Source organism: Scophthalmus maximus, chromosome 22 (genome assembly GCF_022379125.1).
Source record: "Scophthalmus maximus strain ysfricsl-2021 chromosome 22, ASM2237912v1, whole genome shotgun sequence".
NCBI lineage: Eukaryota > Metazoa > Chordata > Actinopteri > Pleuronectiformes > Scophthalmidae > Scophthalmus > Scophthalmus maximus.
This window is the reverse complement of record NC_061536.1, coordinates 7188195-7203218: the sequence shown is the minus strand read 5'-3', so window position 1 is coordinate 7203218 and position 15024 is coordinate 7188195. Positions and strand designations below refer to the sequence as shown.

Here is a 15024-nt window from a genome sequence, read left to right as displayed (position 1 = left end):
TTAGTGCTTTGATCATTTGCCGCGTTATGCTAAATCCACATCAAACACAGAGGAGCAATCGATAGCTCTTCCTCGTTACATGAATGATAATGAAATCAGCGTTATTGCGCGGATGCCGGTGATTGATTATAGGCCAAAGGCTTTGTGGGGTTCAGGGAGTCGCCTGAGCTGCTCTTAAAATTTCTTAGTCATACACCTGTGTACTGGTTTCCTCACGCAGAGCAAAAGACGTGCAGGTAAAGGGGCTTTGGACCTCTGAAAACTGCCCGTGGATGTGAATGTCCGGTGTCAGCATCTCACCCAGCGTGAGCTGAAGGGATGCTTGAAGGGGCTAAACATTCCCAGACTAATGAAGAGGCACGATCATATGAGAATGCGATAAAACATTTTGAAAAGCTTTCAAAGGAAAAACAAGCTCACGGTTCATTAGAAGAGTCTTTTGTGGTGTATAAACATACAAAAGTTGAGCTGCTCTCAGACATGCACTGACTTTTCCGGAGGGGCTGTTTGTGAATACGCAAACGTTGCTCCGGACATTTTCTGAAACTTTTCCTGCCAATCCCCTTGTCATTTTTTTTGAACAACATTTAAGTTTGCCCATGTGAGAATACATAAGGAAAAATCTCCAATCCATAGTTTATGTCTAAACACACACACACACACACACACACACACACACACACACACACAGTGTGCCAAATTACTTCAGACTCTGACCTTAACTTACACACATTTCCTGGAAATTGGAAATTTACTCTGTCCTTTACCTAGTTACTTTCCTACGCCTGACCCTAACCGTAACCCTAAATCTAAACCCTATTGTTACTCTAATCTTAAAACATGTCTTCACTTTAAAGGTTAATGATTTATGCTATGGGGGATTGATTTCCCCCAAACACCTGGAGCACACACTCAACACACTTTTGACTCACAGCGCCATTAAGGACCATGCGATCACAATGTTAAAACAAATCAGAAACATCTACTTTGTCCAACACTACTGATGGACAGAGAACCTTAATGGCTTTGTGAGTCAAAATCCGCGACAACAACAAGCATGTCCAAAGGTGTGCATGACATTTAAGTGTCCCCTGGAAACACTTCCGTTTCATTGAGTTCTATTTGCAGCGATTTTTCTAAATGTGTTTTGCTGCGGTCTTTTTTGTGTAAATGCTTGTGCATGTGTTGTCAAACTGATGAAGACGTTTTCCTAATTTGCTTGCGTTTTGTCTATTTGTGTGTGTTTTCTCCAGTGGCAGTGCTGTGAGCTCTCTGGGCCACTGAACCACAAGAGTATAGGAACAAGTGATTGTTGTACAAGGAATTGATTTTTGTTATGTTGTGAGTATGAATGTTCTGTTTGTAAGCTTTTGCTGTACGTTTGATGTACTGTGAGTATGAATGTTATGGATCGTCTTGTGTAATTTTTTCATGAAATAATAGAGACCCCAGGAAGAGTGCTGTTTAATATAGGCAGAAGCTTATTGGGGCCTTAATAAACTAAACTAAATAATTTAAAACGCGGGATTTAAAGTCAAAGACACAATCGTGTCCGAACCAAACCATCTCCTTTGAGTGCATCGGGAAACATTAGCCCACAAAACTACATAACGTTATATGAAATTCCACCGCGCAATCCCCATAAACGAGTCTGTCACAGACGCCGCGAACGCATCATTTTAAAGGCATATACACGCACAGAGGTGCCCGGTGTACGTGTAATCCGGCGGCGATCTGTGTGCGGGGCTTCGTCGCGGTGCTGATTTCGAAGTTGCCGCTGAGTGGCGAGGGACGTGATAGGCTGAGGGGCCGAGGCTGGGGAAGAAAGGAGCTGCTCGCAGTCAGCAGAGCAGTGCCGCTGGAGAGCTCGCTCGTCGACCGCAGGCTCCAGCTCTCTCTCTCTCTACTTCCACGAGCAGAAGAAGACGACGTGACCGAACCTTTTTTAATTTTTTTTTATTTTTTATTTTTGAACGTTCCAATTCATTGGCTTCCTCGTCGCGTCGTCGCCTCGCGCACGATGTAACTTTGTTGACCCCACGTCGCCGCACATACATGCGTCTGAGGAGAGCCGGGAGCGAGTGCGCAGCGACGACGAGCCGAGCTGCTCCGGCGAATGGAACTTATTGTTGTGCGTTTGTTTTGACTATGTTCCCCGCCTGCGAGTTTGGCTCCAGCGCGTCTCCGCTCGCCGCCGACCCTTGAATCTTTTTGGGATATATTTATATATATAAATATATACATATATATCTATCTGCCTACATTTCCCGAACAGCCGGGAGGGGAAACGCCGCCGAGCAGGGGAGGATTCTTGCGAAGCCAGCGAGCCTTTTCCTCACCGAGCCGGGGATTTAAATCGTCACCCGGCGGTGGCTCCGGGAGAGGCGAAGGAAGGGGGACATTCATGTGGCCGCTCTCTCTGTAGCCAAAACACTTTTCATTTTGGGATTGCATGATGAGCAAGGAAAGACCCAAGAGGAATATCATTCAAAAGAAATACGTAAGTAGAGAACGCCGTCTCCTTCTTTCCTCCGTGTGTGTGTGTGTGTGTGTGTGTGTGTTGCCTGTGCAACGCTCCTCAGAACGCCGCCGCTCGGGTTCAACTTGGCCGCCTGCCTCGTCTCGGTGGAGAAGACGCGATGAACTTTCCTCGCGGACCGACCCGGTGGAGGTTACCGGCGGGCGGCCCGTGCGGCGCTAATTTGGGTCAAATTGAGTCCGCGCAGCGGCGAGCGGCCGCGAGTCGCCTGGACGCGTTAGCAGCGCGTACACGCTGCTGCTTCCTCGTCGTTTCTTTCTTTTTCTTTTTTTTTTTTCTTAATTTAAAGGGACAGCGATGTTTATTCGGTGTCCGCGCTGCAGTGTTTCTTCGACACCAGACGTGTTTCAGTGCGATCTGAACATCGGGTGCTTGGGTTTAGGAGGAGGAGGGGGGAAGGGGGGGGGGGAAGGGGGGGGGGGGGGGGGTGGGGTAGATACTGCTTCGCTCATTGTGCCCGGTTTTACGCGTGATGTTGGGGAGTGGGGAGGGGAGTGGGGGGGTGCATCGTGTGTCCCTGGCCATGTGATGAAGCCGGGAAAAGGTTCTGAATTAAAGGGACTTGACAAAAAAGTGTGAACAGGAAAAAGGGCTTTTGTTCGCGCCCCCCCCCCCCCCCCCCCCCCCCCCCCCCGTTTCTTCCAATTCCGAGCCACGGAGACGTGCCTGTCGGCCATGGCTCAGCTATTTCGGCTTCCATTTCGTCCCATGCTGTGCATTGTTGTTGTTATTATTATTATTATTATGTTGGTAAATCTCCGAGCTGTTACATCGAGATCGCACGTGGGAAGCCGGTTTTAGGGGCCAGAGCTAATATCTGGAGTTAATATATATGTATATATATACATATATATATATATTGTTTTGGGCAGAGAGGCTGTTAAACCCCGACGTGTCTCACGGGCTTGTTTGTGGCTCCTCAGTTTTTGTTTTTTTTTCCGGTCATGCAATTCAGCACATTCGTCCAGTTCGTCCACCACTTGAACGGTGCGGGGGGGGTGCTGTGGTTCTGCTGTGATGCGGGTTGTCTTCTCTTTCTCACCGTCCCACGATCCAGGGTTCCCGGTGATTTTTTTCTTCTTCTTTTCCTTCTTGTGCCGGTCTGCGTGTGACCTCTGCAAACGAAAGAGATGTTGCAGGAGCTCGCCGAACTCCATTTTCTTTTTTTTTTGCAGAACAGTGGGGGGGGTCTCGTCCTCGGCCGACGAATCCAGGTTTGCGCGGTCGCCGAGCCCGAGCCCGGTGCTCCGGGTGCCGTTGGTGTGTGCAGTCGCATTGCAGAGGCTCGTGTACGAAGCGACCATTTTCTTTCTGCAAACACCGGTGAAATTCACGCGTGTGTGTGTGTGTGTGTGTTGGGGGGGTGAGATAGTCCAGCAGCCTCATCTGGGCTTCAATTGTAGCCCATTCGGAAACAAAAGAGACACATTTGTCCCGGCACGTCGCTCCACTAAGTTGCCGCGGGTCGTTCCTCACGAGGGGCTCCTGTGCGCCGGGGCCCTTAAAGTTTGTCGCACGTCTCTGATGTAGTTCTCAATTTGTTGCTGTGAATCACAGGCACGCGCCTCGTGCACACACATTGTTGTGTGTGCACGAGGCGCGTGACACATTGTTGTGTGTGCACGAGGCCGAGGCTCAGCAGAGTTGACCCCCCCCTTCCAAAACAACATGTGGAGTTTCTCCCCCCACCCCCCAAAGCGTGCTTCCCCTCGCAGACACTGAATAAATCAAAATCAGAGCAATGTTTTTGTTAAAAAAAAAGAAGAAAAAAAGAGTTAAACAGACACAGAGAGAGCCACAGGTTTGTGTAAGCGCAAAAACAAAAGAGTATTGTTTCCGTGTGTTCAAAAGATTTCATCTTAATTCAAGCTGGGGATTATTTTTTCTGTGTCTCTGGTAATTTGAATACATTTCATGTCTAGGCAACTAAAGCAGTCGGCGTTCCTGTCTGACTGGCACTTTCCTCAAGAACTTTAGTCTTCAGTTTTTTTTTTTCTTCAAGTTTCCACGTGGTTTAGGCCTCATAATAATTTCCCTTGGTAATTTTTTAAATGCATAGATAAGACAGTTAATCACACCCACTTTTTTGGCATGACCTCTGGCCCAGTTCCTTGTATGGTCTTCTCATATAGAGACTGCTGCTCTTTTAAAGGACGCAATTTGAATGCATCTGAACATATATATATGAATACATGTCATGTTGTGTTACTTTCCAACAAATCAATACATCTCTCTAGTGTGTACATTTTACCAGGTACATGCTGCTGAAGTCATCTAATCCCATACTGTAGTCTTAGTCTGCATTTTTAAATGTTCAACCATGGCAGGGATTCTCTCATTCTCTGGCCATGACCAAGAAGTTTCAGTGACATGAACTCGCTTTACTTTCCACGCACTGTAAAAGTGGGTTGGATGTTGTAAAAAATTATCAAGTTGTTTGATCCTAGTCAAGTTGTTTGTAAGTCTTCCTCTGAGTTGTGGAAACAGGATGTGCCATAGAAATAATGACTAACTGAAACAAAAGTCCCCACTTAAAATTGAGCCAGACTACGACAACCAGCGATGTCTCACTCTCTAAAATTGGATAGGCCTTTTTTTGGGGTATTTGATCTATTCATAACTTGTGTAATGTATACGTTGCATAATTAGAATTGGAGCCAGAGAATCAGGGCTGGGGAAATTGTGTGTGTGTGTGTGTGTGTGTGTGTGTGTGTGTGTGTGTGTGTGTGTGTGTGTGTGTGTGTGTGTGTGTGTGTGTGTGTGTGTGTGTGTGTGTGTGTGTGTGTGTGTGTGTGTGTGTGTGTGTGTGTGTGTGTGTGTGTGTGTGTGTGTGTGTGTGTGTGTGTGTGTGTGTGTGTGTGTGTGTGTGTGCCCCCCCCATGTGTGTCACATCTGTCATGTTTTCGGCAGCTGCAGCTGATGCATTAAGTCTGTCCTGGACCAATAAGGCTCAAAAATGTGAATTTCTTCAACAACCAGGAGCAGGCCTCTTGGCCCCTACTGATCCCCCCCCTCTCCTCCTCTCCTACCCCCCTTTAATTAGCGTAAGACAATTATACATGCTTGGCTTAACCATTTCCCCTGAAACACGGGTGTGAGTTGTTACTCCCTCCCCACCCCCACATTGTGCATTGTGCCTAGCAAACACCTACTATCTGTGAATGATATTAAAATTCATCAGTCATAAAATTGTGTAAAAAAAAAAAGAGGGGGCGAGCACTTAATAAAAGTAAACAAGGCGAGGCAATTGTCATTTTCCACTGAGCTTGATAGAAGTCATTGTGAACAGAGCCAAAAAGAAAAGCCAAATTGCCCTGTCAGGATTTTTTATCCTCAAAAGATGCTTTGTCACCTAAGTCATCTGAAGTGACATAGCAGGAGCAACTGTGCACATTTTTTTTCTCTGCTCATAATTCAATTTATAGAATCTAAGTATTTGTGTTTATTGTTTATTTTCCTAATTTGTCAGTGTCTGTCAAGCTAGTGGTCAACAGGGGTGTGATGTGTAATGACTTAGGTACCAAGAAGAATTAATGTGCGGCAGTGTTGTTCTGCCTAACGAAACATGACACACTGTGTGTGTGTGTGTGTGTGTGTGTGTGTGTGTGTGTGTGTGTGTGTGTGTGTGTGTGTGTGTGTGTGTGTGTGTGTGTGTGTGTGTGTGTGTGTGTGTGTGTGTGTGTGTGTGTGTGTGTGTGTGTGTGTGTGTGTGTGTGTGTGTGTGTGTGTGTGTGTGGCAGAAGAGCACGGCAGAGTGCAGCCAGGGCCATTTTGCACAGTCGACTCTTCCTGTAGGCCCCAGCTGGGGCTAGGCCTCTGATTCAAAGGTTGTGTGCGAGTGTGTGTTTGTGTGCATGCATGGTGTGTGTGGGACAAGCACAGCTGCTGCAGGGGCCTTTACAAATGTAAAGAGGCTGTCAGTGTTTGTTTCATCAGGCGCACAACTGATGAGGGCCAAGTTGAAAATCCATTGCGCGGTGAGTGCGTGCGTTGAGCATGCACAAAAAGAGGAAACAAAAACAGAGAGTGGGGGCAGAGCGGGGAGTGCAAAGGCACAGACTCTCCCCCTCCACTCCTCCTTTTCCTCCCTTTATCTCCCCCTCTCTCCCAGTCTCTCTGACTCGCTCTCCAGTTCTTGGGTTGTCCAAATGAAATGTGGGCCTCATGTAGGACCATGAACAGAGGGTCACAGGGTTGTTTTTTCACCGTGCCTGAGCGTCAGTGCGCTTCATTTAACCTTATGTTTCAATGCAAATTCTTCTTTCATAAGCTCCCATCTCCTCACGTGTGCAACATGGCAGGGTTCACTTTTCACCCCCACCCCCCTTCCCATCACTATGGCTACGAGGGCAAACCCAAGTGTACTGTGGCGAAAGCAATGTTTTACTGCCTGTTTATTTGACTGCGTTCATCATGGTTATGTTCCACGTGGCGCCTGTGAAAGTCACTTCAGTCAAAGATAAAAGAGCTTGTTCATTTCTCAGTGTCACTTTGCACAAGACAGTTTTTCTATGAATGAATCAATCCTCTTGCCCAGTATAAAGTGAGTATTTTAAGTTTTGAAACCAGCAGGATGTAGCTGGACTAGCGTGGACAAAAGGCAAAAAGAGGACAAGACTTTGTTAGTTTGAAAAGGACCATCAGCAAGCTTCATTGTTCAAATTTTTTTTGTCTTGGCAAAATCAAAGCAAGGCTCCTTTTGATCACATTTCCAAACTGTATCAGTGTGGTATAAGGGTAACTGCCAAGAACATAAAAAAGCCCCATGAAGATTGCCAGCAATTTAAATACAATGAAGTGGTTTGTGTGTCACTCACAGAGAAAACACAAGGCATGCTGTATACTTCACACTATGTGGACTAAGAAACACATAACCAGATGTGTCCTGCTTCCTTGCACGTCTTTGTGTCCTAGTAACGATTGCATTTCCAGTGCACTGAAATTTGTCTGGTAATTAATGATTGCCAGGCCTCAGTTCACATGTCCCCCCTCATCAATGTTGTGCTAAAAGCAGGGAGGAAGCGGCCCTTCCCACGCTGCAGGCCCTGCCTCCCATCCCTGTGGCCTCATCTCTCCTCTCTCTGGGCCTGCGGACTTGACAAGCGCTGCCACTGCGAGCCCAGCCTCCTGCAATCCAGCCACGTTTATGTATTTATCAAGTCTGTGCTGAAGTGACGAGATGGGAAAGCTTTCTTTTCCTTAGCTAAAGCCAAAAGTTTACAGCATCATTACAAGCGCCCTGAGAGCTGCCTGCTGCAATTTGGAACGGTGATGGATGTTCAGCAGCCAAATGCATCAGCACTCAGCTTTTTTCTTCTACACGAAAAACACTCTCTCCGCATTTACCCTTTACTGCTGCTGCCGCCCTGTTCTTCTCTAGAATTATGTCACGTGCACAGCGCAAACTCCCTGTTATGCAATATGACCTTTTCTCTTATCGGCTGTTGGCCCTGAGAAACCATCTCCGGTATTTTGCTGGCACCAGCACGCGCTCGCACGCGGTGGCAAAGGTCTCTAGGTGTACACTCTGCCGTCAGCAGGTGAGATAAACCGGTTTTAAGGACAACCTTGCGAGGTGTCCGCAGCGCAATTTCAGAAGAGTGATGACATTAAAAACGGGGGCTTGACTGTCTTTGTTATACGCAATGTGTTTCCGTCATGAGCAGTTTGTGTGGAGGCCTGTGTAGGTGTTTTGCAGCATATGATGCTTCAAATGTTGGTCACAAGGCATGGTTGGACACAGTGCAGTAGTGGGCGGCCAATGCAGGCGAGTGTGTGTGTGTGTCACGTACACCACGTGTGTTCCCTCCCCATGCTCGTCTTAATTCTGTCGAGTGATTTATATCCTCCTGCTCCTGTGGGTTTGGATGGAGATGGGGGAGCAAGACAGCTTGTCAGGCCCTGAGAGGCTGTGTGTGTGCGTGCGTGCGCGCGCGCGAGAGAATGTGAGTGGTTGCCACAGCTTATCCATTCAGGATCCCTATGAAGCTGAATCAACACTTTAGCTTTGTCTTTGGTTTGGCCTTGCGGGCTTCATGAGGGCCTATGAAGGACAAACAGCAATAGAAAACAGAAAAGAAAACGATTGACAGTTTGTGCTTTATATACTTATCGTATCCTTCTCTTTGCATTGTGAAATATAATTTTTCGTTTTCTACAAATATCCACAAAATAATCTGACAAATGTTCAGGTACTTTTGTTTGTAGTTGAAATCAAGTCTCATTTTAGCTCCCGACTTCCGTTTAAGTTCTGTAAAGCTGAAATCGGAGGCATTAAGTTGTTTTTCCACCCCATTTTTGATTCGCTGAGCCATTGTAGCTTAGGCTGGCATTAGCTTTTAATGACCATTATGTTCATCTTTCAGACAACCTCTTGACCAGCTTCTCCTTGCTCTTCATCTTAGCTACATCGGTTTAATAAACACTCCTTACATTTTCATCCCGTGGTCAATCCCATCTGATCCCCTATTGTGACACCGTCATCTGTACACATCCAGTGAATTAAGCCTCGGGGGATGAAGCAACAGCGCAGAAGCTCAGTCCGTATCGATCCTCCATTACTCCCTCTCTTTCTGCCAGGAACACCACAGTTTCCCTGTCAAACATATGCCAGTAAGACTCTGCAGGAAACCTCATAAAAACCTCTTGACTGTGATGCTAAGATGAGGAAATCTCTATGTCAAGAAAAAATTAATAATAATAATTACCAGTCAGTGTACATTTCACAATTGGTCTTGTCATGCGCTGTGGTCTCATGAGCTTTCTAACATTTACAAATCAGTCTTGTTATGATGCCGCTGTTTCTTTTTGCCAACAAGCCCCTGGCCACTCGTCAGCCAAGGCAAAGCTGTGGCAAAGAGGACCTGACGAGAGAGCTGTCTCATTTAATCTCTCATGAGGGTGTTTTCCAGTGATAACTGACAACTTACTAACTATCATTATTCCTCTTTTTACTGCAGCCATTTGCGCATCTCTAACATGCAACAAAAATAAATGTGGTTGTGACCTCCCTTCTGTTAAAGAGCTCTCGAATGCAACCCCCTTTTTTCACCGAACGTTTGGCCTCTTGCGAGTGGGACCTTAATTCACGATGGCACCCCCTCCCCATTCGCTAACAGGGCAGTAATAAGCCAGTGGAGCAAAGTGGCTTGGGGACCACTGTTGAGAACGACACTCTTATTTTCAACCCTCGCTCAATGTTTTTTTCCAATCTTTAATTTTAGAGCAGAAGATGTGGTGAAGGTGGCACGGTGTAAATAGGTTTCATGCAAATTGTTGATTCATGACAGAATGTCAGCTGTAAATCTCGTGCTTTTTCGTGTCATTTAGAGGAAAAATGACTGATTGCAGAAAAGGTGTTAACTGCATCTGGCCCTCACTCGCACCAATTATGCATTCCAGACTGTATTTACAGGACTGGGCAAGAGCATGAACTTTTAATGCTGAAACATCGCCGGGATGGAGGGGGTGATGGTCTTCGTTGCTGCCGAGTTGTCGGATGTGCCGGTTCCCATGTCGGCTCATCTGCGAGGTTGCAATGGGTGAGAACTGCAAGAGGCAGAATAAAGGGTTTATTTGATTCGTAGGTCAATATATACACATTCTGTTTGCGTCTATCCTCCCCCCTCCCCCATCTTGTCTTGTAATAGAATACCAAGTGCATCTCTCTCTCACCTTCTCCCGCTCAGCGCATTCACTCTATTACTCAGCGCAGCTACAAAGAGAGGAGAGAGGCTGTGGGATAGCGCTGGAGAGAGGAAGGAAGAAGCTATTTTCTCCTCATCTAGCGGCGAAATCGACTTGCTTCCAGAGTGATCCATTGAATGATTGGCATTATCTGTTACCATGTCTCTGCTTTAGTTTTACTGAACACATGTATCTGCTTGCGTTAATCATTTGCTCTATAGATCAGACTGCTGAGCAACACGATGAGGTTGCTGGTAGTTTCTTCGGCTCTCTCCTCTCCGTCCCCTGCTCAGTGGGCATCTCGCGCTCTTTCATCCGCTCTGTTTTGACTTGGACTGCCAAAGGAAACTTTGCAATCCTCTCCAGTTTGATCTTGCTCGGCTGTGTGAATTAACCCTCTCTGCCACTGCCCTGCTAGACCCACACCCCAATATGCTAACATGCATGTACATGCATAATTTGGCCTTCGATGGTTGTCATTTTCCACTTGGGAAACCTTTACTGTCTGAAACACCATTTGACAAATGTTAACACATGAACTTGTTGACACATTTTTTGTGTTTAATCCCCCCCCCCCCAATATTTTAAATCTTTATGTGAAGCCAGCTGATGGTATCCTTCCTGTTGTTCCTATTCTATTCATAAACATGGAAAGCAGTATTAAAAACAGCATGAACTGACAAGTCAGTTCAGGAATATTGATTTTCCTTTTCTTTTTTAGCATATTGATTTTTCTTCTTTTATGAGCAATAGGTGCTTTTCCAGTTTTTCCACAGAGCGAGTCAAAGGTACTGTTCCCCCTGTTTGTAACCCCTGCTCAATAGATGAGGGCTTTCACTATCCTCCCGGCTGCGTGATTTCCTCCAGGCCTCACAGCAGGGGGCTCGAGTGCACGGTACACCGAGGGAAGGGCGCCAGAGTCTGGGCTGAATGTCTGGCTGACCTCCCCTGGCCCTGGATCAAACATCACAAGGTCCAAGGGGGGAGGAGGAGGGTCAGCCCTGGAAATCACAACCTGTGATCATCAAGGAGGAGAATTCCAAGAGGATAGAAATAATCAAATCAGGCACCATCTCAACTGGAATATCCACAGTGGTGGCAGTTAAGGCGAGGCCTGCCTACTGACCTGTCCTCATAACTCTCAATATAAAATGCAGCGTGCACATCACAAAGGTTCACTTGGCCCTCTGCTGTTTTTAGATGTAATTGTTTAAGGATGTGGATAGGAAATGAGGTAACCGCTGGTTGAATCAGAGCCTGACTGTCGTCGGTGAACGCTCACTTTCAAACATTTTTAAATGAGTAATGCAAGTGTTGGTTAGCACTTCAGAGTTAAACGAAAAACAAATTTACTATGATTTGTAGTTCAACAAGCTGGAAGTTGCCATGGTGACAAGAAAGTACCATTACCCCTCCCTCCTCTCCAGCCACTTCGCACTCTCCTCTATGCTGGTGTTGTGTGTGAGATGGGGACGGGGGGGGTTCTATAGAAACTGACAACATGCTGCTGAAAAGACATCTGAGCAAGTGGAGCAGCTCTTCCTTTTGTTTCCGTTCATGAGGCTGTGTGGATGTGCAGCATGTGAAGATTAAAGTTTTATTGTTGTGGGAGCATCTGGTTCCTGGCTGCTGTTCTGGGGAAGTTACTCGATCTATCTTGCAACCGAGTCAGAAAAATGAGTTGTGTAGCAGAGAAAATGTAGAGAAGGGTATTTTCATGTACAGTACAATAGTAAGTATCATGGACAAAAGTTAGCATCCTGTGTTCAACTCATTTGACATAGCAATTTTCAAATTTAAGAGAAAAATGTCTTCGTGACTCAACTCTTGCCTCTAGAACCCTTTCAGATAAAAGATGTGCTTTTTTTTTTTACTAATGTTGTTGCATTAGCAACCAGGTTTTCTTCTAGCTGTGCTGACATCTGTTCAGTACATTTCCATAGTCATAAGATACTGGTAAGCTTTCACAATTTTCATCTTTGGCCTATTTCCTGACAGTGGATCACTTATTTTAAAATGTACACCCCCTTGATTCAGTCACTGAAATCAAGTTGTGGAATTTCATGTTACCCACACCATTCAGTCATGCGTGACAGTTGATTTCATTTCGTTTTTTTTTTCTGGCTTATTCCTGAGGGGATGCGGTGCATGAATTCATTACACGCCATCCCCAAATGCATTAACAAATATGAACGAGAACTAGGGAGTAGCGAGTATGTATGCAGAATTTGTTTTTCATGGTGATGATTACTGAACATTTATTCTGAGTACTTGAAACCTTGCCAAAGAGGCCTTTTGTGTGGCTGCGTTTTGTTAAAAGAGATGACCAAAAAGACGAGTGTAAACTTTGCAAGCAGCAGTTTGCATGTCCCGTTTCCACCACTAACACGGCCCGGCACCTGAATCGGCAGGCCAACTTGTTTGAGTTACGACGCTCCATCAGCTCTGTGTTTAATGCTTGAAGCTTGGAGTGTGAACAAATCTGGCATACTTGTACATGTTAGACATGTCATTAATTCAATGGCAACAGGTGCAACCAGTAAAAATAAGCTTGGGCCACAACCAGGGTGGGCTGCATGTCTGATGAACTGAATCTCGAGGTTTACTGCATTACACGATAAACCACCAACTGTGAATAGTTGGTTCGTAACTCTAGCTCGAGTCTATTTGGTTCGTTTTTGACCTCCAGCGTCATCAATGGATTTATTTGAAAGGCTCAGTCAGACAGAATATACATATCCAGTAATGATGTTATGTAATTCGTAGAGGAGTACCAGTAAAACCGAATGACTCATTAACAAACCCACAGCTAGTAACTATCGTCATCAAAATATCTCTGAAGCAAAGATGAAACTACGGGCCTGAGCAACCTCTTCCCCTTGGACCTAAATTCATTAATTTTACTTTAATGCGGCATTTTCCAACTTCTCAGGTTCAGGCAATCGAAATCTCAGACATAATTGAGCACCAGTGATGAGTTTTAAAACGAAAACGTAGTAATGTGGATGTAGCCTGTATCCTGTCCGTCTTGACTCAACTTCACTTCTCTCGGCCCCTCAGGAATCAGAGACATTGCCTTTGTGTGCAATAGTGGAGTGAGGGGAGCAACTGGGTGGGGTGAGGTACGGGGGGGTTTGTCCCAAGCTGCGAGGTGAAAATCATTTCTTAATTTCCTCGTGTTTTTTTTGTGCCAGTGGCTGTGCCAGGGAACGGACTCCTGCACTACAAGTCCCTAAGCAGAGGAAGTCCCTCGCCTGAGCCTTGGCTTTGTTTCATAATGTTCTCTGGCTACACTGTAATCTGCAGTCATACAGCAGCGTGCACACACACACACACACGCACACACACACACACACGCACACATACACATACACATACACATACACACACACACAAACACAGAATGCTTTAAAGAGGCTTAAGATGTTGGACACAACAGAATACAGAGAAAATAGGCTTTGGATGTTGCACTATGAGGTCTAGGTGAGTTGTATATGAACAGTTGTGCTGCTTTGTTAATGTACTTCAATGAAGCACCGTGTGTATAGATTTTTGGCAGTTGGAGTAAATTTCAACAATGTCTTGTACCCTGACTAACATTTGCCACCTAACTGTTTTGTTATTTCTTTGGACAACATTTAAGCAGCTTAGTTCGAACTTCTCAAAGCTGTCCTAAACGCAGGTCTATTATGCAAGATATAAAAATTATGTATGGCTTCCTTGAGGGATTTATTTTTCCTGTGTGAACAAGTGTAATCTGGTGTCTGTGTTATAAACTTTGTGAGGGTCTTAAGTTTCTTTGCATTGATCTTGGTTTTGTATGACCTGGGTCTGCTAAATATGTTTAACACTTTTAACCCGTTCAGTTGAGACCTATGTAAATCACAGGTTTGATTGTTGGGGTTCAGAGACGGATGTCTAGAAAAGTGTGATACTCACGTAGAAATGTTATCAAATGGTAAGATCGAAGTCTCATCCATGGTCATAGCACAGTAGGTCACAACTCATGTGCTCCCACGTTAGGGGGAAGGTCGCGACGCCACTTTGCCCTTTGACCTGTTCCGATTGACCCACGGAGGCCGGTTGAACACATGTCACTGTAATGTTCTTAAAAAGGCTGGTGTTTGTGTGACCGTGGTCGGGCCCAGTTCCTGCTTTTCCTGTCAACTGTCCGTGGAGGGCTGCTGCGGTGTCTTCTGTTAACCACCACACTAACGTGTAATCTTATCTGTCTGACAATATGCATTAGGCTCAGCCTGCTGCTGGTTAACCCTTTCTAGGCCATGGCACAGTTTTTCTTTTGTCCACAGTGGTGCAGCACTATATACATGTTAAGAGGCAGTGTTACCGTTTTGAGTTTAAACTTTTGGCTTGTCGAAACGGCAGTTCGATTGACGGGCCATATTCTGCATAGGATCACTCTTGTCATAACTGCTTTGACACAGAGGGAGCTTATCTTTCTCTCGCCGCCTCCTCCTGCCAATCCCATAAAGAGGATGTATGACTATTATGGCCCAGTTACTTGCTACTTTTAGCAAGCAGCAATTACTTTAAATTGACTAAAATCACTTTAATTTTACTTGGCTGCAATGTGCTACCTAGACCCTGACTGTTTCCTGAGAGCTGGAGCAGTGTTGTAACATAATCATTTAGTCTCCCTCCTGTTGTTCTGGCAAACGGCACAGTGAAATCTATCCACTGCTCATTTTTATGGGGAGCAAATTCGCTGTAGCTACTGTGACTGCCAGCGGCGGCTCGCCTTTACGCTGTATTTACCAGTGTAGATGGATATCTCCCCT

At 45.7% G+C, this 15024-nt stretch overlaps 1 protein-coding gene across 1 annotated transcript in view; it reads left to right on the top strand.

Moving 5' to 3' along the window:
- Positions 1–1741: 1741 nt before the first annotated feature.
- The window catches only part of jarid2b (jumonji, AT rich interactive domain 2b), a 101096-nt gene continuing 87813 nt past the window's right edge, over positions 1742–15024 (top strand). Inside the window, exon 1 of the mRNA XM_035619911.2 lies at positions 1742–2500. Coding sequence (XP_035475804.2) covers positions 2453–2500 — 48 coding nt within the window. The 5' untranslated portion in view covers positions 1742–2452. The remainder of the gene's footprint in view (positions 2501–15024) is intronic.